The following is a 26,018-nucleotide window of genomic DNA, read 5'->3' on the forward strand; positions in this document are numbered from 1 at the left end:
GGATCACACCCTGGGCTGCAGGTGGCGCTAAACCGCTGCGCCACCGGGGCTGCCCTGTATTGAGTTTTTTAAAAAGATTTTATCTATGCATTTGAGAGAGAGAGACAGCACAAGTGAGGGGAAGGGCAGAGGAAGAGGGAGAAGCAGACTCCTCACTGAGCAGGGAACCCCATGAAGGGCTAGATCCCAGGACCCTGAGATCATGACCTGAGCCAAAGTCAGACACTTAACTGACTGAGCCACTCAGGTGCCCCTAAATTGTATTTAATTTTAAGGCAACTTAAGTAACCACCTGTGGCTAGAGACCATGGTATTGGACAGCACAGGCCTAGCACATGGTAGGTGCTCATTGAATATATCTTCTCAAGATTTTTTTTTTTAAAGTAATCTCTACACCCAGTATGGAGCTCCAACTCACAACCCCAAGATCAAGAGTTGCGTGCTCTACCAACTAAGCCAGCCAGGTGCCCCACAAGGAATATTTTTGAATAAAGACCAAAAGAGGATGGTAGTCATGGACAATCAAGACACAAGTAGAATGCTACGGATGTAATCAGCATAACTTCACGTACCCCTCTGACCCCCTCACTTTTCATTCCCGCAGCCTAACATTACCAATACTTCCCACCCTGCCTTGTATGATCTTAATCCTTGGCTCTTTACTGCCTGAGGTGGTTGTTGGTTATTCTCTCCTGGACCTGCCCAGTTTGATATTGTCCCTCTTGTGAGAAGGGCTGGTCCTAAAAGCCCCCTGGAGACTAATCTCATGCGGTCCAGACTGGTCAGGCCCAAGCAGAGAGGACTCTCTCCTTGGGGGCCTGGACTTCATCACATGGGAACCCTGCCATCTAAGTTTGTCTGCGCTGGACAGTTGCCAAGCGCCTCCTAAAGGTGACAGTTGAAGCTGTTTCTGCTATAAAAAGTCACACAAAAGGGTGCTGCATTGTAGGGCTCTCTGCCCAGCGGGGAGCCTGCTTCTTCCTCGGCCTCTTCTTTCTGCTCATCCTCTCGCTTTCTCTTTCTCTGGAATAAATAAAGATTAAAAAAAACAAAAACAGAAACAAAAAATGTCACACAGAAAAGAAGCCACAGGGTTGATAATCTTCTTGCTACTCCTTATAAGAAACCGTGCAAGCCCTGGTCAGATGACTTCCAGGCCTGACACCATAGCAGGGTCTGAAGAGGAAGGAAGCACGGGGACAGGGTGAGGTGGGATCAGGGATAGGTCAGGGCCTCCTGCCAGACTGGGCTGGGTCTGCGGTTGAAGAGCAGGCCTGATGGGGAGTACAGTCCTTTCCAACAGACTTTCCCAAACATTCACTACAAAAAAAGGTTAAAAAGTGTGGGGGGGGGGCACCTAGGTGTCTCAGTGGTTGAGTGTCTGCCTTTGGCTCAGGTCATGATCCCAGGGTCCTGGCATCGGGCTCCCTGCAGGTGTTTCTCCCTCTGCCTGTGTCTCTGTCTCTCTCTCTGTGTGTCTCTCACAAATAAATTTTAAAAACTGTTCTGTGGGGGTGCCTGGGTGGCTCAGTGGTTGAGCGTCTGCCTTCGGCCCAGGGCGTGATCCCAAGGTCTTGGGATCGAGTCCCACATTGGGCTCCCTGCGTGGAGCCTGCTTCTCCCTCTGCCTGTGTCTCTGCCTCTCTCTCTCTCTCTATGTCTCTCATGAATAAATAGATAAAATCTTAAAAAAAAAGGAAAGCTCCTTCCCCCGACCTTCTCAGGGTCCGCGGGCTGGCTATCTGGTTGGAGTGCTCCCCCTCCCAGAGACCTCCTCCAACCTTCTTTCTAGATCAGCACCTCTCTCAAGCCCTCTACCTGTATGCTTGAGTGTTTCATACAGCTCTTCTCATTTACCGACATTATATTGCATGTCTGTTTATTTTGTTCTCTCGAGACAGTAGACTTTGTTCTTTCTTTTTTTTTTTAAGATTTTATTTATTGGAGAGAGGGGGAGAGGGAGAGACGGAGCATGATGGGGGAGGGGAAGGGCAGAGGGGGAGGGAGAAGGAGACTTCCTGTTGAGCAGGGAGCCCAATGACAACATGGGGCTCCATCCCAGGACCCCAAGATCATGACCTGAGCCAAAAGCAGATGCCTAACTGACTGAGCCACCCTGGCTCCCCTAGATTTTCTTCTTCATGGCTGTATTCTCAGCGTCTTATACCCCAGCACATAGGTAGGTGCCCCATAAATCTGTTGAATGACTCAAAGTAACAAAAGTGTCCATTCTGCTCTGCCCCCAGCTCGGGGTGTCCTGCCTAGACAAGGCCTAAAGTTCAAGTAGAACCCTCCCCACTCCCACCAAGGCTCCAGGGGTCACTTTAGAGCAGCAGCTTTCAAACTTTTTGACCCTCTCTATTTTTTTTTAAAGATTTTATTTATTTATTCATGAGAGACACAGAGAGAGGCAGAGACATAGGCAGAGGGAGAAGCAGGCTCCACGCAGGGAGCCCGATGCAGGACTAGATCTCAGGACCCTGGGATTATGACCTGAGCCAAAGGCTCAACCACTGAGCCACCCAGGGATCCCCCTACCCTGATTCTCAATAAGAAACACAATCCCCAGTGCTCACACATGTACATGTTTATGTAACTGTAACAAACACAAAAAAACCTGTACTAGGAGCAAGATTTTCTTTTCTTTTCTTTTTTTTTTTAAATGCTGGTCTCCACTCCTTGAATAGATTTCATCACCTGCTCAATGGTCACCATTGCCTTAGACCGGTGTTTCCAGGGGCGGTCAGGGAGCGCATTTGTACTCTAGCCTCGGGGCAGCTGCTACAGAGGCAGATTCCCGGCTCCACCTCAGATTTAGTGATGGAGAATCTTATCTCACGGGAGAGTGTGAATGCTTAACAACCCCTTTCCCCCAGAGGTCCTGACCCGGGTGATTCTGAAGCTGATAAAGCCTGAGAAGCCATCACTTGGGGTTCTGAGTGTCCTGAGGCCTCTGGTGGAGACTTGTGTCAGGCACCCGTACATTTAAGGGAAGGGGCTGAGTCTTCCAGCCCAGCTTCCCCTCCAGGCCAGCCCAGCCCCTGAATGGGTGGAACAGATGATCCCCACTTTATAAGAGTAAATTCCATTCCCACCTAAGCCCCTTGCAATTCCTAGGTACCTGCCCGGAAGTACTTCTGGTGATTTTGCTACTGACTCCAGCCTTCCCGGGCCCACTGCTCCCAGGCCACACCCAGTGAAGGGGCCCCACTTTCCCCAAGGACCTTAACCCCTCTGCCCTCCACGGTCTCTTTTCCTTCCCATAAAATCGCTTCTGTTTTCTTTGTTCTTACCATAAGGTTTAATTACCCTCCCCGCCCCAAGCCCTTAGAACAAAAAAATTCTAACCACAATCTCCAGTTATGGTGGGCCATTTCCAGCCCCACCTCCCGGAAGAGGGTCAACTGCCATTATGAAGCCTTCACCTTTCCACTAGAAACGACTTTTGAAGCCAAGAACACTGCGCTTTCCTCGCCAAAGAACCTCACACAGTTTACATCCTGAACCCCTGCTGCAAGTGTGTGTACACATCCTCACATATACAATAAAAGATTTTGAAGCCCCTAGTGTATACCATACACCCAAGCTCAGCACGTTGCAGACAAGCTCTCATTTAAGTCTTGAAGCAGCCCTGAGGTAGGAAACAATTCTCACCCCCATTTTAGAGATGAGGAAACTGAGGGACTAAATGATGTGACCCAGGTCCCAAAGTTTTAGGTGGTGGAGCTCTGGGGCTGTCAGCTGCCCTCGCCCTCAGGGGCTGAAGCTGAAGGGGCTATCAGAAAGGAGTCTATCTTTCCCTTTGTGCAGTTGTCACTTAGAGGGACCTCAGGATAGAGGTACCTCAGCCCCTAAAGTGCTGCAGGACGTAGTGATGCTTCTCTTCAGGGTTTAGGTTTCACAAGTGTCGAGGCCGATGATTTAGAATAACCTCTGACACCCAAGGCCTGGCCTCGCCTTCCTTTGGCTGAATTTTCTCCTCAGGCCTCTGCTGTGACCTCCTAAAAGGGAGTTTGGGTGCTGGGGAACAGCACGTTCCTTGTACGCCCAGGCTGGCTGGACTGGAGCCCCAGCAGGAGACTTAATCTGGCCTTAGACTGACTGATGAGGTCCTAAGAAAATAAAGCTCCGAGGCAGCTCCAGCACATGCCAGCAGGGGCTTATTCTGGGGTGGGTTTTTTTTTTTTTTTTTTTTTTTTAAGATTTTATTTATTTATTCATGAGAGACACAGAGAGAGAGGGAGAGACAGGAGAGGGAGAAGCAGGCCCCATGCAGGGAGCCTGACATGGGACTCAATCCCGGGACCCCAGGATCACACCCTAGGCCGAAGGCAGGTGCTAAACTGCTGAGCCACCCAGGTATCCCTTGAGGGTGGGTTTTTCATCCACGTTTTTTTTTGCATATTCTCTTTTCTTCAATAAACATGCTTTCATTTTTTCAACACTAGTTATAAAAAGAGTTTCAAATGAGGAAAAATTTGGTTGTAAATACTTTGGGGAAGTCAGTGTAATACAGATGTTCCCCACTGGACCTTAATATGCAGTTTAAAAAGGTTAATCATGGGGGATCCCTGGGTGGCTCAGTGGTTGAGCACCTGCCTTCCGTCCAGGGCGTGATCCTGGGGTCCCGGGATCAAGTCCCACATCGGGCTCCCTGCATGGAACCTGCTTCTCCCTCTGCCTGTGTCTCTGCCTCTCTTTCTCTGTGTCTCTCATGAATAAATAAATCTTTAAAAATAAAATAAAATAAAAAGGTTAATCACGTTAGCCACAAATCAAACCGCCTGAACTCCAATCTCATTGCTACCAATTAGTAACTGTGGCTCCTTGCAAGTTACTTAACCTCCATAAAAATGGGAATCATAGGAGTCCTTTCCTTATATTAGTAAGAGACACTTAGCAATCCCAGCCCCTGTGTGTGCCCAGGATCCTGTTTAATCATTTAATCCTCAGCACAAGGGTGTGGGGGCAGGTACCCCTTATCCTGGCTTTACAGCTGAGGCCATTGAGGATGCTCTGCCCCTGGACAGATAAATGGGATTTGACCCAGGCAGCCTGACACCAGAACCTAGCCTCAAGCTACTGGGCTAAAGCTGCCTCTCAAAAAGGGTTGTGGTACATGATAAATCGCTTTATTTATTTTTTTGAAAGGTTTTACTTTTTCATAAGAGACACAGAGAGAGGCAGAGACATAGGCAGAGGGAGAGGGAGAAACCAGATTCTAGGGCCCAGGGAACTCGACGGGAGCCAAAGGCCGACCCTCAACCACTGAGCCACCCAGGCGCCCCCGTGATAAAACGCTTTAACGCGCTCAGAAGTCTGGCACTTAGCAAGGGCCCGGTGAGGTTTCCTACGGTCGCTTTAATATTTAATATTTGGAGTTTCGTGTCCATCATAAAACTAACACGCATACAAGCCGACTTAATTCGGCAGAAAATCACAAAGACCGCTGAGGGGCTGGGGTCGCCGGGCGGGGGGGGGGAGGGGGCTTTGGGGCGGCTGGGAGGTCGCGGGGTCCGGAGCGGCGGGGAGAGGTCTCACGGCGAGGTTGGGGGGGCGCCCCGCAAGGCCAGGGGGTGCAGAGCAGACCGGGAGAGGTCTCGAGGCGGGGTTGGGGGTCGTGAGGCGGGGGGGGGGGGGGCGGAGGGGGGGTGGAGCGGGTGGGGGCCGCGGGGAGGGGTTGGGGGGCGCGGGGCCGAGGGGGTGTTGGAGCGGGGCGGGGAGGGCCTCGGGGAGGAGTTGGGGGCGCGGGGGGGAGGTGTGGAGCGGGGGGGGGCCGCGGGGAGGGGTTGGGGGCGCGGGGCAGGGGAGGTGTGGAGCGGGGGGCGTCGCGGGGAGGGGTTGGGGGGCGCGGGGCGGGGGGGTGTGGAGCGTGGGGGGGCCGCGGGGAGGGGTTGGGGGCGCGGGGCGGCGGGGGTGTGTGGAGCTGGGGGGGCCGCGGGGAGGGGTTGGGGGGCGCGGGGCAGGGGGGTGTGGAGCGAGGAGGCCGCGGGGAGGGGTTGGGGGCGCGGGTCAGGGGGGTGTGGAGCGGGGGGGCCGCGGGGAGGGGTTGGGGGGCGCGGGGCAGGGGGGTGTGGAGCTGGGGGGGCCGCGGGGAGGGGTTGGGGGCGCGGGTCAGGGGGGTGTGGAGCGGGGGGGCCGCGGGGAGGGGTTGGGGGCGCGGGTCAGGGGGGTGTGGAGCGGGGGGGCCGCGGGGAGGGGTTGGGGGCGCGGGGCCAGGGGGCGCGGAGCGGGGCGGGGTTGGGGGCGCGGCCGGGGCTCTGGGCGGGCGGGCGGGCAGGAAGCGGGGCGGCGGGCGCGCGGGACCGCGGGTCGGGGCGGGGGCGGGGGCCGGGGCCGGGGCCGGGGGCGGGGTCGGGGAGGCCCCGCCCCGCGGTCACCTGCGGCAGGTGGAGCGCGCGGCGCCGGGCGCTCGGCCATGTCTGCGGGGAGCGCGGGGCCGGGGCCGCTGTGCCCGGAGCACGGCCAGGCCCTGGGCTGGTTCTGCTGCTCCGAGCGACGGCCCGTGTGCGCCGGGTGCGCGGGGCTGGGCGGCCGCTGCCGGGGCCACCGCATCCGCCGGGCGGAGGAGCGCGCGGAAGAGCTGCGGGTGAGCGGGCGGGGTCGCCGGGAGGCGGGGGGTCCGGGGGGGGCCGAGGGGGGGTCCGGGGGGGGACCCCGGGGGCCGCGCCGAGAGGGAGGCGGCGGGCCGGGGCGGCCGGGGCGGGAGCGCAGGCTCGGCGGTGGCCGCGGCTCGGAACGAGGCGGTTAAGGGTGTGGCCCGTGGTGGAGTCGCGGAGACGTGAGTTCGAATCCCGCCTCCTCCCCACCTCCCTGGGAGCGGCCTGAGTCTAAGCCTCAGTGTGTGGTGTGAGGGAAATAGCGCGAGTTTATTGGGGTCGCTGTGCCAGAGACCTAAGCTAATGGGTGGGATGCTCCTTAGTCCCGCACACAGGGCGGGTCCGGCTGCCCGTGCGCCCTCCGCCGCCGGTCGGGGGGTGAGAGCCGGGCGGCCTTGGTGGCCGGGGACAGCGTGTGCCCCGCGTCCCGCCCTGGTGGAAGCTGACCTGAGCTCAAAGCGGGCCTCCTCCCTCCACGGCCTGGGCTCGAGGCCCCTCCCCTCGTCCACCCTTCAGGCTTCCTGGTGAGCTCATTTCTTTTCCCTTTCTGCGTTGGCCTAGACTGGACCCCAAGCGGGTTCCACCTGGGTAAACGGCGGGGGCGGGGCGGATCTCGGGAGGCTCCTGCTGGACTCTTCACCTAGAGCTTCTCCCCACCTGCACTCCAGGTTAGCTCCAAGCTGCTCACCTTCTTCACTGCTCACCCCAGGTCTGCTGAGACTGGGGAGTCAGAGTCACGCTGGGTCTCCCTCCTTCCACCCTAGTGGCCCCTGGGGGTTTCCTTGCAATTTGATTAAGCCCCATAGCTTGGGGAAACCCAGGTGCTCTGCCCACCTGTGAGGCCCGAGGGTTCGGCCTGGAGACTCAGACCAACGGGTAGTAAACGCACCTGACTGGCCAGGAGGGGTTCACTTACTCAGTGACACCTGAAAGCTCCTGGTTGGCTCTCCCTGTCACCACTATCCATCATCAATAGTGAGCATGAAAATAAACTTGGATAATGTGGTGTAATAAACTTGCATAATGGGTGGAAGCTTTGCCAGCACCAAAGCACTCCAGTATCTATCGTCTCATTCCATCCAGACATCTGAAGTTACATCCTACCTACGTTTTGAGCAAACTAAGGCCTGAACCGGGCAGTAACTCCTCCAAGGTTTCTAATATTCAGGAGCTGGACCAAGGGAGTCATCGATTTGGCCAGAGAAAACTACCTTTTTGCTTCAGTGGAGGGAGGAAGTGGTGCTAATGGGCGTGAGAATTCAATAAAAACCTTAAAAAAAAAATTGCCATCAGAGCAGAATCTTAGTGGAGGGGGGTGAAGGCTGGGGCAGGGTGGCAGGCCTGGGGCTTGATTTGGAACACAGTCTGCCCAGGGTGCCTTCTCTGGCCCCTCCTGATGCCCTAAGCACATTCATCTCCTTTGCCTGCAGGGAAGGGTTTCTTGCCTTCTCTCCCCCCAATTTTGAGTATATTATGGCATTTACACACTCCTTCTGCTCTCTGTCCAGCCAGCAAAGAGATTTTGCCCCAGGGCAAGATGGTTACTTAACTGGGCACTAACAACACCCATTCAACCAAGTCCTTCATACCTTCTGGGTTCTCGTCCTGTAGCTTTGCGGAAGCTAGCTTAGTTTCCTTAGTCCTATGGTGTGTGGAGATCACAGCTTCCTCCCAGCCAGCTCAATTCTTTCACTTAGCATTTGGACCAGCGAAGTGCCAGACTAATTCCTGACTGTGGGGTGGGAAGGATTTGCAAGGGTTGCCTAGAAGAGGAGCCGAGTTGCCTTTTGGCAGATGGAGCTGGTGCAAAGCTCAGAGAGGAAGGAGTGGAAGAGCGCTGGTTGGGAAGGAGTCCAAGTCCCTGGAGAAATGGAGTGGAAAAGCAGGGGCCTGACAAGTCACTCCTCTGTGGGCTTCAGCTTCATTTCTAAAACTCGCCCCTGCTCTCCTGTGGGATGCTCACAGCTTTGGCAGATGTGAACAACTGAATCTCTTGTGATCAAGGAAGTAGATGTTCCTTCATTCAACAAATATTTATTCAGGACCTCTATGTGTAGGAGGAACTTTCTTCTAGGTAGTGGCCCATAGCGAATAAGCCAAAGTCCACGGTGCCTGTGTTCCAGTGGTGGGGGAATGATACAAAAAAAGTAAATGAACCCATAGTATGCAGGCAGAGAGTGATAAATGCAAGGGAGTAAAATGAGCAGAGTAGGGAATGGGGTGTGCGGTGGTCAGGAAGGGCTGAAGTGCTTCAGGAAGCACTTCTGAAGAGGTGACCCTGAATAGAGTAGGGGAGGGAACTTGTATATATGTAGATTTACATATATATATATATATATACACACATACATACATATATATCTGAGAATACTGTTCGACCCAGAAGAAGCAACAGGTGCAAAGACGCTATTGTCAGGACAAGTTTGGTGTGTGTTTTTTTTTTTTTAATTTTTATTTATTTATGATAGTCACAGAGAGAGAGAGGCGCAGAGACACAGGCAGAGGGAGAAGCAGGCTCCATGCACCGGGAGCCCGATGTGGGATTCGATCCCAGGTCTCCAGGATCGCGTCCTGGGCCAAAGGCAGGCGCCAAACCCCTGAGCCACCCAGGGATCCCAAGTTTGGTGTGTTTACGGAACACAAGGAGGCCATTGTGGAGAGTGCTAGGAGGTGACATTGGAGCAACAGAGTCCCATCAGACAGGAAAGCCACTGGACAGTTTTGAGCCAGGCCATGACCTGACCTAATTTCCTTACATAAGGGGGCAGTGGCTAACTGTGGGGGCTGAGCCCAGTTAGGAGGCTCCAGTTGGGCTCCTATGAGAGAGATAGTGACCATCTGAGTAGAATAGCGAGAGTGGAGGTGACCAGAGGTGGCCAGAGGGGAGAGAGAGAGACTTTGGAGTCAGGGCTGATAGGACTCACTGAGAGATTATAGATACATGCCAGTTTGGAAAGTAACTCCTGGGGTTTTTGTTGGGGTAAGGAGGTTGATGATTGCTGGTGCTGTTTAATGAGTGGGGATAACTTCAGGAAAGGCAATTTGAGAAGCCGTGTTCTTCTGCTCAGGTGTGGAGAGCCAGGGAGCTGGGTCAGAAGGAATGCTGAGAGCTTACACAGGAAAGTGATTACGATGATGGGCCTCAGATTTCAGGATAAGGAGGGAAATGAGGCCACAAAGTGGGTGATGGACACTGAAAGGTGTTAAGACTAATGTATTGGTGGCTTCAACTAGGCTAAAGAATGGCTGGACTGGAGGGGTGCCTGGGTGGCTCAGTCGGTTAAGCTTCCTACTCTTGGTTTCGCCTCAGGTCGTGATCTCAGGGTTGTGGGATTGAACCCTGTGTTGGGCGTGCTCAGCGTGGAATCTGCTTGGGAGTCTCCCTCCCTCTCCCATTCATGCTTTCTCTCTCAAATATTTTTTTAAAAAAGAGACTTGTTGGGACCCCTGGGTGGCTCAGTGGTTGAACATCTGCCTTTGGCTCAGGACGTGATCCTGGGGTCTGGGATCTCTACAGGGAGCCTGCTTAACCCTCTGCCTATGTCTCTGCTTCTCTCTCTCTCTCTCTCTGTGTGTGTGTGTGTGTGTGTGTGTGTGTGTGTGTATTTCTCATGAGTAAATAAAATCTTTTTAAGAATTAAAAAAAAAGACTTGTTGGACTGGAAAATCTAGAGTAAGTAATCTGGAAGGATGGAAGTGGTGGGCATGGTGTGGAAGCCTTGAAATGAAGATTTTGGAGGTGGTATGGTTTTCAGTAATAACAAGGTCTCAGATGTGACTGTGGGTGCAAGTGGCTGAGGTGGGTGCAAGGGAAGTGGCTGACGTAGATGCAAGGGAATGGGGGTATTGCAAATCCACTCATTGGGATTAGAGTGAATGGATCCACATGGATCAAGATGCCATGGATGTCATTTGTATTTTGCAGAACAAGATTGTGGACCAGTGTGAGAGGCTGCAGTTACAGAGTGCCAGCATCACCAAGTATGTGGCTGAGGTCCTGCCAGGGAAGAACCAGAGAGCAGTGGTAGGTGGTTCTCCTTCCCCTCTGCTCTGGACCCCTCCTAGGATAAGACTCCAGCCTTAGCATGGGCCCGTCTAGGATCCCTTCCCAACCTCGCAGACTCACTGTGCCACTAGCAAAGCTGGATGCCCAAGGAAGGTTTCCTATCTCTCCGAGCCATGGGTTTACCATCCAGGCAGAGAGGACTCTTCCCAGTACCACACTGGGGCAAATACTGGGAAAATGACTTTCTTGGAGAACAGGATCAGGAAGGGTAGCATTCTTCCACCATCTAAGTATTTTGTGGTCAGCCCCCACATTCTAAAGTAACCTATGGGGCAGCCCTGGTGGCGCAGCGGTTTAGCGCCGCCTGCAGCCTGGGGTGTGATCCTGGAGACCCGGGGTCAAGTCCCATGTCGGGCTTCCTGCATGGAGCCTGCTCTCCCTCTGCCTGTGTCTCTGCCTCTCTCTCGCTCTCTCTGAATAAATAAATATTTAAAAAATAAATAAATAAGGTAACCTATGGACTTTTACATGGAGTGTCCTTTATGACCATCTTATGCAGTAGGTGGCGGTAACATACCTGTTTACATACAGGAAATGGGTCACCTAGAGGTTAATTGACCTGCCCACGGTCCACAGCCTCCTGCCAGAGGCAGTTCCAGGACCTGGATCTTCTGACTCCCAGGCCAGTGCTCCTACTGCTACTCCCCACTGCTGAGCCTTTATTCACTTGCCCCCATAGTCACTGCTACATTGTCACCTTTAAGTATGCCCCTCATGGGTAAGGGCTTTGAATTTCTTTCTGTACATCCCCTCCTTCGTTCCTCAACATGTGCAGTGGAGCAGGCTTGGCATGGTCTTAGTCAAGGTTCTTTTTTATTTATTTTATTTATTTATTTTTATTCATGAGAGACAGAGAAAAAGAGACACAGGCAGAGGGAGAAGCAGACTCCTCGCAGGGAGCCCGATGCGGGACTCGATCCCAGGACCCCAGGATCACGCCCCGAGCCAAAGGCAGGCACTCAACCACTGAGCCACCGAGGTGCCCCAGTCAAGATTCTTTTGATTGTGTAAAAGGAAACTCAGTTGAACTAGTTTGAGCAAAACAGGGCATTTCCTGGCGGGATACAGAAGCCTCTCAGAACCTAAAAGGGATGAGAACCAGGAAAGAAGAAGCTGCTAGGAGGCCAGGCAGCTATTCTGTGTCCAGTTCTGCTTCTCTTAGCATGATGGTTCTTCTCTCTCTCACCCATTTTCTTCATCCTTTTTATTTTCTTGTCTTGACCGCACTGGCCAGGACCTCAGTACAATGTTGAATAGAAGCTCATGTAGCAGATACTGACTTCAAGGGGTATACTCACAACATTTAACCATTTCTGTATTTATTTAACAAATCTATGGAGCACCCACCACCTGCCCAAGTACCATTGTTTTATATACTAGAGATTCCACAGTAAACAAAACATATGAAAATTCCTGTTTTCTTGAAACTTATGTGGTAGTCAGGGGGTAGGACAATAACAATTAAATACATGCTATGTCAAAAGGTGAGAAGTGCTATGGAGATGTTTAACACAGAAAGGAGGACCTTCCTTGTTGAGAACGGGGGTTGCAATTTCATATGCTCTGATCAGAAATGACCTAATTAAGTATTGATATTTGCACAACATTTACAGAAGGTGAGGGAATGTGGGGGAAGAGTTCTAGGAAGAGGGAATGGCAAGTGCAAAGGCCCTAAAGTGGAAGCATACCTGACACGTTGGAGGAGCAGCAAGGAGGCCTATGAGGCTGAAGCAGAGTAAACAGGTGAGAAAGCAATAGGAAGTGAAGTCAGAGAGGCAGGGGGGCGGGGAAGCTAGATAGCATCATCACTGGACGCATGGGGACTTTGCCTTTTGTTTGGGTGAGGTGGGAAGTCTCTAGAAATTTCTGAGCAGACTAAGATGATATGACCTAAGATTAAAAAGAACACCGGTTACTGTTTGAGAAGTGACCATAGGTCACAAAGGCAAAAGCAGGGAGACCAATTAGGAAGCTGGCATAATAATCCAGGTGAAAGACAAGAGTGGTTTGGACATGAGTGATGCTGAAAAGTGTCTGGATTCTATGTCTATTATGAAGGGAGAGACACTAGGATATGCGGATGGACTGGATGTAGGCAAGAGAGAAAGGTAGGAGTGGGGAGGAATAACTCTTAACCATTTTTCTTTCTTAAATATTTTGATTTGAGAGCTGGAAGGATGAGGCAGCCATTTACCAAGGTGGGGAAGGACCACGTGTGGAGTGATGGTTGGCAGGGAGGGAGATTAGGAATTCAGTTGTGGACATGTTAAATTTGAGATGCATGTTAGACATCCAAGGGAAGATATTGAGTAGGTCCCGAATGTGTGTAAGTTGGGAGAAGACCAGGCTAGAGACATAAATTTCATGAGACTATAAATGAGTGGTAAAAATTGGAAGCCACAGGAAGAGATGAGATCACTAAGTGAATAAGTAAAGATTAGGAAAATGCAGGGATCCAAGGACCAAGCTCTAGGGCACCTCAACAGTTAACCGTTAAGAAGATAGAAGAGAGAGTGGTACCTGGCTGGCTCAGTTGGAGGAGCATGTGACTCTTGATCTCAGGGTCATGAGTTGGAACCCCATGTTGGGTTTAGCGATTACATAAATAAAATTAGGGAGAAGAAGAAGATGGGGGAAGAGTAGGAAGAGAAGGAAGAGGAAAATGAAGATAGAATCAGGAAAGTCAACCAAGAAGGAGCAATGAATGAGATAGGAGTCAAACTAAGAGTGTTGTGTCCACACAATAGGTTTCCAGGAGGTGGGATGTCACGTGTTGGAGAGGGGTCAAGTAAGGTCAGAAACAAGAGTGGGCCATTGGATTTAGTAACAGGTTCATCACTGGAGTTCGTGACAAGAGGTGTTTTGTAGAGTGGTGGAGTAGAAGCCTGATGGGAGCGGGTTTCAGAGAGAACAGAATTGTAATTTGGGCACACACAACACTTGAGGAGCTTTGCTGTAAGAAGGGGGCTGAGAAATGGGATGATAGTGGAGAGGGATATGGGATCAAGATGGTATTTTATTTTGAAGATGGGAGAAATTACTCTGCTGATAGGGATTGTCTGGTAGAGAGGGAGAAATTAATGGTGCAGGAGAAAGGGGGAGAGACAGGCCAGCAGCGGGGGATGGGATCTAGTAAACAAATGGAGACTTAGCCATAGGTAAGAGCATGAGCGTTCACAGTAACGGGGAAGGCTGTATGGTTTTACTTTTAAAATTATCATTGTTTTTTTTTTTCCACTAATTTCTAACTTAACTTCATTGTAGTCTGCCTATCAGTTGTTAAAAATTTGTTGAGACTTGCTCTATGCCCTAAAACATGGTCACTTTGGTAAATGTTTCACATTCAAATCTTCTCTATAGTTACTATTTTTTTATCTGCCAGATTTACTGACTGCTGGCAAGGGGCATTTATAGTTTTATATCATGCTGTGGATTTGTCTGTTTTTCTGTATAATTCTGTCTTTACTGGGCTCTTAGGTTTAGAGGAGTAGAAAATTCTAAAATAAACCACAAGCCACTTTCAGGGCAATAGAGTCTCAGCTCTCAATCACACTGTTTCTTTTCTACTTTTGGACCCCAGGGGATTTCCTTTACTTAGCTGCCAGAGCAGCTTCACTTTTAAAAGGATGCTTTGGGCTATTTTTCCAGCACTTCTGGGTTTTGTCTTAGGACAGCATTTAGTTTTTTCTGGCATATCTTTGGGAAGGGAAATTTTTTTTTCTCTGCTATTTTCTGGGAATGAGTCAAGAAATGTGTTGAAATTGGGGATCCCTGGGTGGCGCAGCAGTTTAGCGCCTGCCTTTGGCCCAGGGCGCGATCCTGGAGACCCGGGATCGAATCCCACATTGGGCTCCCAGTGCATGGAGCCTGCTTCTCCCTCTGCCTGTGTCTCTGCCTCTCTCTCTCTCACTGTGTGCCTATCATTAATAAGTAAAAAAAAATTAAAAAAAAAAGAATTGTGTTAAAATTGATTACAGTCTTCTAGCGAGAGACTGACTATGTGTTGTATCTTGGGCCAGGGTCTGTTCTTGGTCCTGATGGCATACACGGTACACACGTGGCTCCCCCTGTGGGCAAGGCAGCAAGGGGCGATAGAACAATAGCTAATGCTGCTGAACACTTAACGTGCTAGGCTTTGTTCTGTTTGCTTTGTATGTATTAACTCATTTAATCTTCCACAGTAACCTCACGAGATAGGTACTTTATTATCCTCATTTAACATATTAGAAAACTGGGGCACCGGCGTGGCTCAGTCAGTTAAGCGTCTCCCTTCAGCTCAGGTCATGATCCCAAAGTCCTGGGATTGAACCCCACGTCAGGCCCCTTGCTCAGCAGGGAGTCTGCTCTCCCTCTCGCTCTGCCTGCCTCTCTCCCTGCTTGTGCTCTCTCTCTCTCTTATAAATACATAAATCTAAAAACAAAACAAAACAAAAACAGATTAGAACACTGAGGCATAGGGAAGATCAGTAATGTGCTCAACATCCTGCAGATAGTAAGTGGATTGGCTAAGATTTAAACCTAGGCACTGTCTCTATAAAGCCTCATTCCCTAACTAGTGTGTTATGCTGGCTCAGGGAAAACTGAAGATGGAGCCAGAACTCCTAGGTTCACTTAGGCCATTCACTCTCTTCCTCTGCACTGGGCAAATTGTGGGTCTCAGTTGTTCCTGTGAAGCAGGAGTCATTATCCCCATGCACGATGCAGAACAGGTCTGCACGGCAGGACATAGAGAAAACTGCTGGCTATCCATGACTTTCTGGCATGAAGGAGACTGTTCTGCTTCTTCTCACTTGTCTGGCAAGAGTGCAGGTGTTTCATGCAACCTTTGGGGATGATTGATTGTCCGGTGGCATTGGTGGAAAGGGAATAGTATTGAACTGAGAGTCAAGAGAACTGGGTTCTAGTCCCAGCTCTGTCACTGACTTGGCCTGTGAGTGCTACCAAGAGATTTCGGACTTAGTCAGAAGAGACTTTTCCCTCAGTCATTCAGCAAATATTTGAGTACCTACTGTGTGTCAGACCCTTGCTAATTACTAGGAGATCCATATTAGCTTCATCAGAGAATTGATTTAATTCCTCCTGGCATGAATAAGAATCCTACCACAGAAGCCATTGGAATGGAAAGATTTAGGGAAAAATGAGTTTTTTTTTACTCAGAGTCAAAATATCAACTGGGCTACTACTGTTGGTATGGATCCTGTTGATGGGGATGCCCTCGTGGGCTCTTTTGCTCTACAATTCTATAGTTCTCTGACCTCGGTCCCTTGGCCTTGGAATTCTCCACTGTGAAATGATTGATTCTAGTTGATCTCTAGACCATGCCCCGCTCTTCCATTCTGTGATCCTACCTCTATGGGATATGACCTAGATGTCTGGATCTCATATTTCTTTACCCTAAACCATATTTGGGAACTCTAAGGGCAAGCACTGTTTCTTCCATTACTGTGCCCATGGCAGACATTACCAATCAATCCCAGCACTCTTTCCCACGGAGCCTGAATCCTCTTAATCTTGACTGGGACTTTGCTAGAACCCGATTCCTTGTGTTATCCCTCATCAGAGCACAGCCAGCGCAGCACGGGAACTGGTCATCCAGAGGCTAGGTGTGGTGAGGAGTCTGTGTGAGAGTGAGGAGCAGCGTTTGCTGGAACAGGTGCATGGTGAAGAGGAGCGGGCCCACCAGAGTATCCTGACACAGCGAGTACACTGGACTGAGGCGCTGCAGAAGCTTGACACCATTCGGACCAGCCTGGTGGACATGCTCACCCATCTGGATGACCTCCAGCTGATTGTAAGTCGGGCAGGGGTGAGGACACACCCAGTGGACCCAGATACACCCAAAATCTAAAACACCGAGAATGATTCTTGGTAAGAGTTGGGTGGATATGGATAATCTGGAGCAGGAATGAAGCAAGGAAATAAAATCATATGTAATTTTTTTTATCAGAATCCTGATAAGTATTCTTTTAATAGTGAGCAAATATTTACTGAGTGTCTACTATGTGCTGTTGTGCCATGGGGTGGAGTTACAGGGCATAGCTGTTAATATCTTATGAAGGAGATGAATACATAATCTAATAATGGAAGGTTACATCCTCTGGTCGAGGACATCACTGGGGAGCTAGAGACCCCACAATCCAGGCTTGTGGGTGGCAGTGGTCAGGGTGGGCGTCCTGGATGAAGTAACTTCGAAGCTGGTGCCTGAAAGATAAAGAGGAACAGCTCATTAAATGAAGTGGAGAGGCAGAGAGAGGTTGCAGAAGCGTGCAGACGGAGGACACTGACCAGGGGTCCTTATTCTTACCACCCAGAAACCACCATGGGTAATATTTTGGTACATATCCCTGCAGAGTACTTTATATAGAGCTACAGATACGTGCAGTTTAACGGGACAGTCTGATGTTGGAGTAAATATGCCAAGCAGAGAAATCAGAATGTGGAACAACCCAGCTGTTCCCCTGTAGTTCAAGTAGGGCAGTTTCCTTCGCTGCCCTAAATTATGCATTCATTTAGTCACAGTTTCCACGGACAGAGCACATTGTGTCCCAAACACTGGGACGGTCACAAGAGAAGATTCAGGAAGAGTCCCAGCCATCCAGGAGCTGGCAGCTTTGGGGTGGGGGCAGTGAAGTGTTGGTAGATGTGTACTTGTCCTAAAGTGCAGTTTAAGGAAACAGAGGATGCCCCAGGGCACAGGAGACAGTGATTCATGCCAAATGCGTGGTGGGGACTGTGTGTGAAGAAGAACCCAGATAGTAGCTTCGTTTTGGAATTTTTTTTTTTTTTCATTTTGGATCTTAAAGCAGGAATAGGATGCTTTATTTTAGAGTCTGTCCACGTAGCACCCTCCATGCCAGTTGAAAATATCCAAGTCTTGACCACCTGCTGAGTTCCTGGTACCAAGCCTGACTCTGTTTTCTTTTCTCACAGCAGAAGGAGCAGGAGATTTTTGAAAGGTGAGTATGGCCCCGTCATTTCCCTGGGCAGTCATGGAAACCATTGCCCGCCGGCGTGTAACTAGTCCGGCGTGTAACTAGTCCGTTGCCTTGAGGCCTTGCTGCTCCCGGGAGGAAGCCCAAGGCATGTGGCTGAGTGGCTACCCTGGAGCCATGCTCCCTGGACTGGGTCTTCCCGCACCAGACTTGGAGAACTGCTTAAATGGTGCGGAAGGGGAGTGAAATCAACACTTAGCAACCAGAGGCTGGCCAAGGGCTTTCTAGAATGTTATCCTGTTGGAGTGTTTTATATCCCCCATCTAAGGATGAAAATACTGAGGCTCAGGGGCACCTGGGTGGCTCAGCTGGTTAAGCATCTGCCTCCCGCTCAGGTCATGATCTTAGGGTCGTGGGATCGAGCCCCTGCATCAGGGCTCTCCCACTCCCCCTGCCTGTGCTCTCTCTCATTCTGTCAAATAAATAAACAAAATCTATGAAAGAAAGAAAATACTGAGGCTCAAAGAGGGGTGGGGACTTGCCTATGCCCCAGAGTTGGGGCATGGACCCACACCCGACACCTGTCCCACCACTGTCTCCTCTGCCTCAGTTCCCCCTTTCTCGGATGAAAGAATCTTGGAAACTTAAGTCTAGTTACCACTCAAAATTTGCATTTTAATGAAGCAATAATAAAAGCATTTAACCAGGCTCTCCCTGGGTCCTGAAGGGCTGAGAGCCAAGAGCCCTAGGAAGTGGCCAAGAGGATGTGATTTGCCAGGCAAAGAAATTACATTCTTATATCTTCTGTGAGAGATTTCAGAGCTGTACCTGAGGAGCACAACCCATTCTTCTTACCTATTTTTTATATTTAAATTTCAACAGTAATACACGTGTATGAGAGAAAGAGAAAAAAATGCCACCTATATAAAACCATTTAAAATTTAGAATGTCTTGGGGTGCCTGGCTGGCTCATTTAGTAGAGCATGTGTAACTTGATATCAGGATTGTGAATTTGAGCCCCACATTGGGCATAGAGATTACTTTTTTTTTTTTTTTTTTTAGTTTCTCCATCACACCTTCCTAACACTATTCTTGGAGGTGATCAGTTTTAACAGTCAGATGTGTATCCTGTGGACTTTCCTCTGTAAAGTCCTAGGAGAGTACATCTGGGCTTGTCTACCTCTAAAGATACGTTTTTTTTGTTTGTTTTTTTTTTTTTTTAACACAGTTGGGATTGTTTTAAAACTTGCTGTTCTATAACTTTTCAAGGTCTCTTGGAATCTCTCCCTGTCAGTATGTATAGATTTACCTCACTCTCCGGCAAGTCTGTAAAGGCTCCCCCAGTATGGATGCCCCCAACTTTATTTTCCAGTCTCCTTTCCTCTTTCTCTTTTACCTTCTTCATCTTTCTCTAAAACCATCCTGTCTTCAATTTCAAGCTGCTCAGATTTTTGAAGGAAAAAAGTTGATCTTTAATTTTTTTTTTCTTTGTAACATTTCAAATATAGGGAAAAGTTGTGAAATAGTATAAGGTGCTTTGCCTGAAAATCCTAACTGGTAGTAATTTGCCACATCTGCTCTCTTTCTTGGTTTGTTTGTCTCTTCCTTTCTGTCTAACAAGTGAATATATGGCACTTATTTTTTACTGACCTCTTTGAGACCAAGTTGCAGAAAGTGAGACCTTGTATGTCTAAATGCTTCAGCATCTTTCTCTCAAGAACAAAGACCATCTCTTCCATAACTACAGTGTCACTATTAAGCTCTGGAAATTTAATGCTGGTATAATACTATTATCTAATATACAGTCTATATTCAAATGTTGCTAATTGTGCCCCAAACATTCTTTTTTTTTTTTTTTAAGATTTTATTTATTTATTAATGAGAGGCACAGAGAGAGGCAGAGAGATAAGCAGGCCCCATGCAGGATCCCGACGCGGGACTCGATCCCGGAACTCTGGGATCACGTCCCGAGCCGAAGGCAGATGCTCAACCACTGAGCCACCCAGATGTCCCTGCCCCAAACATTTTTTAACAGGGTTTGCTGTGTTTTGTGTTTCCTGATTCATCTGGTCTTTTAATCTGGAATTGTTCCTTAGCCTTTTAAAACAACCATAACAACAAAATACTTTTGAAGAGTATAGGCCAGTTTTAGAGACTATCCCTCAGTTTGGATTTATCTGCTGTGCCCACATCCACGGCCGGGCTCAGCTCTGGCTGCCACGGCAACAGGTCCTGCTGCCCGGAGTGGACATTCTGATCCCAGCCAGGGCCCGCTTACCCCAGCCCCATTGCACTGCCACTCCTTTGGGATCACGAGTTTTCCCCTTGGAACCATGAGGCACTGGACCAGCTGGCTGTCTAGACTCTAGTGTCTATGTCTGGCCTCCGATTTGCCTTGGGTTGGCTCAGCGCTGCTGACATGGGCTCCTCTTTCCTCCCCACCTGATGGCTGGGGCTCCTCCAGCCCCACCTTCGGTGCTTGGAGAAGATGCAACAGACCCTCTCTTGTCCTGAGCACAAAGAGCCTTTGTTAGCAGAGCCTGTTTTCAGCTTTTCTAGGGCTCTGTTCACCTTGCTCTTCCCAAGCCAGGATACTGACAGTCTTGCAAAGGAGCTCGCAACCATGAGCTGTGCCCCACTCTCTGCTCCTTCATTATGGGCAGAGCCAGGAGATTTGGGGAAGAGAATGTGCTCTCAGAACTGCTGCCTAGATCTCAAAGCCATCTTCAGGGTCAGAGGTGGTGGGAGAGCTCTTTCTCAGAAACTAGTTCAGAGGCCCACTAGTTCCTTAGCGAACCCTTACTTTGCCCTACACCCTCTTGATTATTTTCATGTTAGGTCAAGGGCAAACTTATGTTGAATAGTGCCTGGACTCCAGACTGGATTTGTTCTGTTTTTGCATGGAGGCAGCACTTGAACCCAGCTCCTCTTTTTTGCTGAGTGCTTTCTCTGAATTTCTCTTTTTTCCTGTCAAATGGGATAACAGCTATGTCCCAGGTTAGAGCAAAGATGACATGAGATTCTATACAGAAAACTGGGAGCCCCATAACCTACATTCTTAATAAATAGTAATTCTCCCCTCCTGGGCATGCTCTATTCCCATATTCCCTCCAGCCAAACCCAGTGCCCCTGTGGAGAGGTAACTATTGGGAGCAAAGCACTAGAACTAATTTATGGTTGGGGGTGATAACCGATAGTCCCTTCTTGTGGGATCCCTCAAGGGTGTTGCATTTTAAGAGCAGGGGAGTGGCTGTACCTTCTGACCAAAGCAATAGGTTTTGCTGTAGTAAGTTTTGTTTGTTTTTAAAGATGTTATTTATTCATGAGAGACACAGAGAGGCAGAGACACAGGCAGAGGAAGAAGTAGGCTCCACGCAGGGAGCCTGATGTGGGACTCCATCTCAGGACCCTGGGACCCTGGGACCCCACCCTGAGTGAAAGCCGGACGCTCAACCTCTGAGCCACCCAGGTGTCCCATCTTAGTGGGGTTTTGGTTGCATCTGATGTTTGACCCAGATCCATGTCCAGAACCTTCCTGAATTTCTGTTTTATTTTGTTTTTGTTTTTTTTTTCCACAAGGACCGAGGAGGCAGAGGGCATTCTGGATCCTCAGGAGTCGGACAAGTTAAACTTTAATGAGAAGTGCATTCGGAGCCCACTACTTACCCAACTCTGGCTGACAGCAGTTCTCGGGTCCCTCTCAGGTTAGGAGCTGTTAGAGCCTAGCACCAGTTGGGACAACTGGGCTGTTGGCTGGCTGGCTGGGGTTTGCTGCTGGGGTCACACTGGGAACCAGAGCATCTGGCATGGTAGCTTAAGCAATGAGTGATGCTAGATGTGGGCTTGTCAATGAGGCCAAGGTTCTGGACAGGCTTGGGGTGGCTGGGTCAGATCCTTCTCATTTCCAGACCAACCTGCTCTGTTGGGTCTAAGAAAAATCTGGTTCCCGTAAGTCACATCTCTGTGAGTCACAGCTTAGTATTATATCTTGGAAACCTAGTTTCTCTTTAAGAAGATATAATTGATGGCCAACTGGAGAGTATCTGGAGCGAGAATTGAGCTGCTTGGATTTGCCTCACTTACTTAACATTGACTCAGGCGACTCTAGTGTCTAGAGATTTACCTCTAGACTGGCATCCAGTCTAGTGCTGCACGCTAAGGCCACAGAGGTGAATGGGACACAGTCTTTGCCCTGCAGGAATTCCCACTTAGTGCAGAAGTTCTCCAAGCCAGATCCCCCAAGCTAGGTGGAAGCTTCTGTCTTCCTAGTTGTGACGCTTTTGCACAATTCACAGAGAGGTTAATGGATTGAAGTTTTCCTCAATTTTAACTCTCCTCCCTTGCGTGTTAGCCTTAAATTTTTAGTACAAGCTATAGCTTGTCTGCTCTAGATTCTATTATCGGAGAGTGCCAGCAGTCCCGTTTAGTTCCTTGTTGGAAGGATGCATCTGATGCTTCCTAGCTCCCAGGGACCATGCTTCTAGGACATATCTGATCTGGAGGCCACAGATAGGCCCAACTGGAGTACACTCTGATCAGTGCTGGATGCTGGATCTTCATTTTGCCCCGCCACCAACTAGGTGTGTGACTTTGGGCAACTTGCTTGTCCTCTCTGGGCCTTATTTCTAGATGGGGGTCTTGGACTAATGATAACTATTGTTACCATGACCACAATTTATCGAGCGTTTTAATGGTAGGCACTTGATATGTATCATCTCATTTGGTCCTCATGTTCGCCCTATAAGCCCTGTTAGTCCCCATTTTACAGATGAGGATACCGAGGCTCAGAGACAGTAAGTGGCTTGTCTGAGGTCACACTGCCAGTGAGTGGGGAGGAAGCCCTTTGCTGCTGAACAGGACCAGGTTAGGGCTGAGGGTGGGCCGTTGGGCAACTCTGAGAATTCCTTCTGGCAGGCATGGAGGACGTGCGTATCGACGAGAGGACTGTCAGCCCCTTGCTGCAGCTGTCAGATGATCGAAGGACCCTGACCTTCAATGCCAAGAAGTCCAAGGCCTGTGCCAATGTCCCCGAGCGCTTTGACCACTGGCCCAATGCCCTCGCTGCCACCTCTTTCCAGGCTGGGCTGCACACCTGGCTGGTGCACGTCCAGAACAGTTGTGCCTATAAAGTGGGCGTGGCCCTGGGCCAGCTGCCCCGCAAGGGCTCTGGCAGCGACTCCCGGCTGGGCCACAACACCTTCTCGTGGGTCTTCTCCCGCTATGACCAGGAGTTCTGTTTCTCGCACGACGGGCAGCACGAGCCGCTGGGGCTGCTGCGTTGCCCCTCGCAGCTGGGCGTGCTCCTGGACTTGCAGGCGCAGGAGCTGCTCTTCTACGAGCCCGCCTCGGGCACGGTGCTCCACACCCACCACGCGCCCTTCCCGGGGCCCCTCTTCCCCGTCTTCGCCGTGGCCGACCAGACCATTTCCATCGTCCGCTGACCTGGGGCCACAGGGAGCCCGGGGCTACCCCCCGCGCCTCCAGGCCACGTTCCTCTCCAGCGTCTTTTCCCCCAAATGTTGCCTCTGCCCAGTGGGCAGCTTTTAGGAGGGGTGGGGACCCGCTTCGGGCCTGCGTCCGGGCTCGGCGTCCGTGGGGAGCCTGCCGCTCCCTGGGCCTCAGCCTCCCAAACCCGCCGCGCATCTGCCCCTCTGAGGGTGTCTTGTTTACCAGTCACGGCTGGCATCCAGCGCGGTGCCTGGTGCCTACTGATTGTGCAATAAATATTTCGCAAGCGCGTGGATGGATGGAAGGGTGCCCGGGTGTGTGTGGGAGGCTCTTCTCGAGAACCTTAAAGGGATTCAGGAGTCCTGCTAGGCCGCTGTTGGCCACAGGACTCTGGCCTAGGGGGCTCGGAAGACTGAGGGCATCCTGTCCACAGGGAACCGGACTGCAACACCTGCCTCGGGGTGGGTGGCTGGGCTCAGCTGTGCACCCCTCCGTGGGAACAGGGACAACCCCCCCCCACCTGCAACTCGTGGCCCCCCTGACATATTGTGGGGACCCGGAGGGAGGGCTTCAAGCCCGAGAGGACAGAGGCAGTAAGAGGGTCAGGTTTGGGGAACAGGTATGTTATTAAAGGTTTTCAAAGACTGAGAAGTTTCTTCCATGTTCTTTGTGGCTAATTGGGCAAATCTCCCCAAGTGCCAGCTCACGTCTGAAGAGGTGCCCTTGCTAGGACGTAGAGGCCTTCCTCACCCCCCTCAGCATGCCGAGCTCAGCACACACAGCTAAGAGAGCCCTGCCTGCTGGAACCAAGGACAATCCCTTCCTGCTCCAGGTCCCATCAGAACAGTGGTCCTCCCATTTCTGTTATTTAGGAACACAGTTCAAAGGCAATCTTACCTATAACCTCAGGCCCCGGGCTCAAAGATGGTGGCCAAAGCCGTCCCCACTCATATGCTTATTTACTTGAAACACCGGGTTGGGGACGCCTGAGTGGCTCAGCGGTTGAGCGTCTGCCTTCGGCTCAGGGTGTGATCCTGGGGTCCGGGGATCGAGTCCTGCACCAGACTTCCTGCAGGGAGCCTGCTTCTCCCTCTGCCTGTGTCTCTGCCTCTCTCTGTGTGACTCTCGTGAATAAATAAAATCTATTTTTAAAAAAACTAAGAAAAAGAAACACTGGGTTGATCAAATCCAGTCCACAGATCGAATGGCAGCCTTTTTGGTTGAGGTGACTTCTAGGGCCTTTTGCAGCTCTGAGACCACAGCTCACAGCCCAAATCCTCACTGTCTGATACTCGGGAATTAATGTCATAATATCACCCGGCCTTGGCACCAAGCCCAAGGAAGACAGACCGGGGAGAGGCTTGGCCAAGGTGAGAAGAGCCTCCCTCGCCTCATATGGGCACCATCTCTGCCCAGAAACCTGAATCAAAGCCAACCTTTTCTACATGGCACCTGAAGCACCCCCTCCCCTCCCCACGCCATGCTCCCCAACTCCCAGTCCAACTCCCACTCTTTAACTCCCATGGCAGCCCTCAGTCCATAGTTCATGGGCCTCTTGCCAGGAATGCATGTCTTATTCCTCTACCCACCTAAATGTCACCACAGTTCAGGGCCACTCCAGAGCCATCCGTGACTGTTGACACCAGAACCGAACACCCATCTATGTGCTTTTTGCCGGAGGAATCCATCCCCTATGCCTGGCAGTGGGCAAGGAATCAAAATGTCTGGTAAATACCAAGCAGGTGTGAGAAGACAGGAGTGGGAAGGAGGAGAGGCAGGGAGGGACGTGGATTTTTTTTTTTTTTTTTAAGATTTATTTATTCAGAAGACACAGGCAGACACAGGCAGTGGGAGAAGTAGGCTCCATGCAGGGAGCCCGATGCGGGACTCGATCCCAGGACCCTGGGATCACGCCCTGAGCCGAAGTCAGCTGCTCATCCCCTGAGCCACCCAGGCATCCTGGGACATGGAATTTTTAAAAACCCAGGCTACTTCACTCTCCAGTGATTCCCACCACGTTTGTTACCCTCCTGCCACCGCAAGCTCTGGTCCCTGTGCTACCTCCATGCTAACACCTCTGACCGGGGTGCCTTTCAAAACTGGCCTCCTTTTAGAACACCTCCCTTGTTTTCCCAGGATCACCACTGCACTATGTCCCAAGGGACACAGCTCTCTCCCTGCCACTTCGTGGTCAAGCCAAAGGCTTTGGAGTCAGGCAACCTCAATAGGAACCCTGGCTCTCTCATGTACTAGCTGTGACCTCAGTCAGGCTGCTTAACTTCTTAGTCTCTCATTGGTAAAGTGGCGGTCCCACTACCTCCGCCCATTAGGTAGCTTTGAGGGTTATATGGGCATACGAGGGACTAAGGCATGGCAAGCATGAATGCACAGTTCCTTCTCATGATGTAATTATGGTGCTCCTTGCCTAAAATCCTGTTTATACTGTATAGTCCTAGAGGACATGTCCCTACAGCACAGCTTAGCACCCTAATTTTCCAAACTAAGCTCATCCGATCTCCTGCTTCCCAGAGAGAGTTGAGAGGCTTCAGAGCCTGACTGAGGGGCTCTACAACCTGTTTCAACCCTAGCAGTTTCTTGCTTTTGCTGTTTTGCATGTTGGGGTTCCAGTAAGATCTCCAACAAAAGGGCCCTGTGCTAAAACAAAGTTTGAAGTCGGGTCATCTGGGTGGCTCAGCTGGTTAAGCGTCTGTCTGCCTTCAGCTCAAGCCATGATCCTGGTTTCCTGGGTTAGGGCCCTGAGTCAGGCTCCCTGCTCAGCAGGCAGTTGGCTTCTCCCTCTCCCCTGGCTCATGCTTGCTCTCTCACACTGTCTCAAATAAATAAAATCTTCAAAAAAAAGTAATAAAGTTTGAAAGTGCCTGGGTTTGAAGCTAGTTGGGCCCTCAGTGATTCTTGTAGGTGAGGGGGGGTGGGAAAGACACAGGTGTGAACAAACCACCTCAGAGACATGGC

At 50.7% G+C, this 26,018-nt stretch overlaps 1 protein-coding gene across 2 annotated transcripts; it reads left to right on the top strand.

Annotated features, from left to right (window-relative positions):
• The first annotated feature begins 6,403 nt into the window (after positions 1-6,403).
• On the top strand, positions 6,404-23,696 carry BSPRY (B-box and SPRY domain containing). 2 transcript variants are annotated; one of them, XM_072842424.1, is made up of 6 exons: positions 6,404-6,589; positions 10,525-10,623; positions 16,226-16,456; positions 17,596-17,621; positions 21,177-21,301; positions 22,512-23,696. In XM_072842424.1, the coding sequence occupies exons 1-6, from the start codon at positions 6,419-6,421 to the stop codon at positions 23,036-23,038; spliced, it is 1,179 nt and encodes a 392-aa protein (XP_072698525.1). In that variant the 5' UTR covers positions 6,404-6,418; the 3' UTR covers positions 23,039-23,696. The 2 variants fall into 2 exon arrangements, with proteins under 2 accessions (XP_072698525.1, XP_072698526.1); XM_072842425.1 differs by having other exon boundaries at positions 17,599-17,621.
• The last annotated feature ends 2,322 nt before the right edge of the window (positions 23,697-26,018 follow it).

This window comes from Canis lupus, chromosome 10 (genome assembly GCF_048164855.1).
Source record: "Canis lupus baileyi chromosome 10, mCanLup2.hap1, whole genome shotgun sequence".
Lineage (NCBI taxonomy): Eukaryota > Metazoa > Chordata > Mammalia > Carnivora > Canidae > Canis > Canis lupus.

Bases quoted from the DNA above. Each gene is read 5' to 3' on its own strand.
- BSPRY (XM_072842424.1), top strand. From the start codon at position 6,419: ATGTCTGCGGGGAGCGCGGGGCCGGGGCCGCTGTGCCCGGAGCACGGC. The intron at 17,622-21,176 runs GTGAGTATGGCC...TTTTTCCACAAG, and splicing joins GAGCAGGAGATTTTTGAAAG to GACCGAGGAGGCAGAGGGCA. The intron at 21,302-22,511 runs GTTAGGAGCTGT...TCCTTCTGGCAG, and splicing joins AGTTCTCGGGTCCCTCTCAG to GCATGGAGGACGTGCGTATC.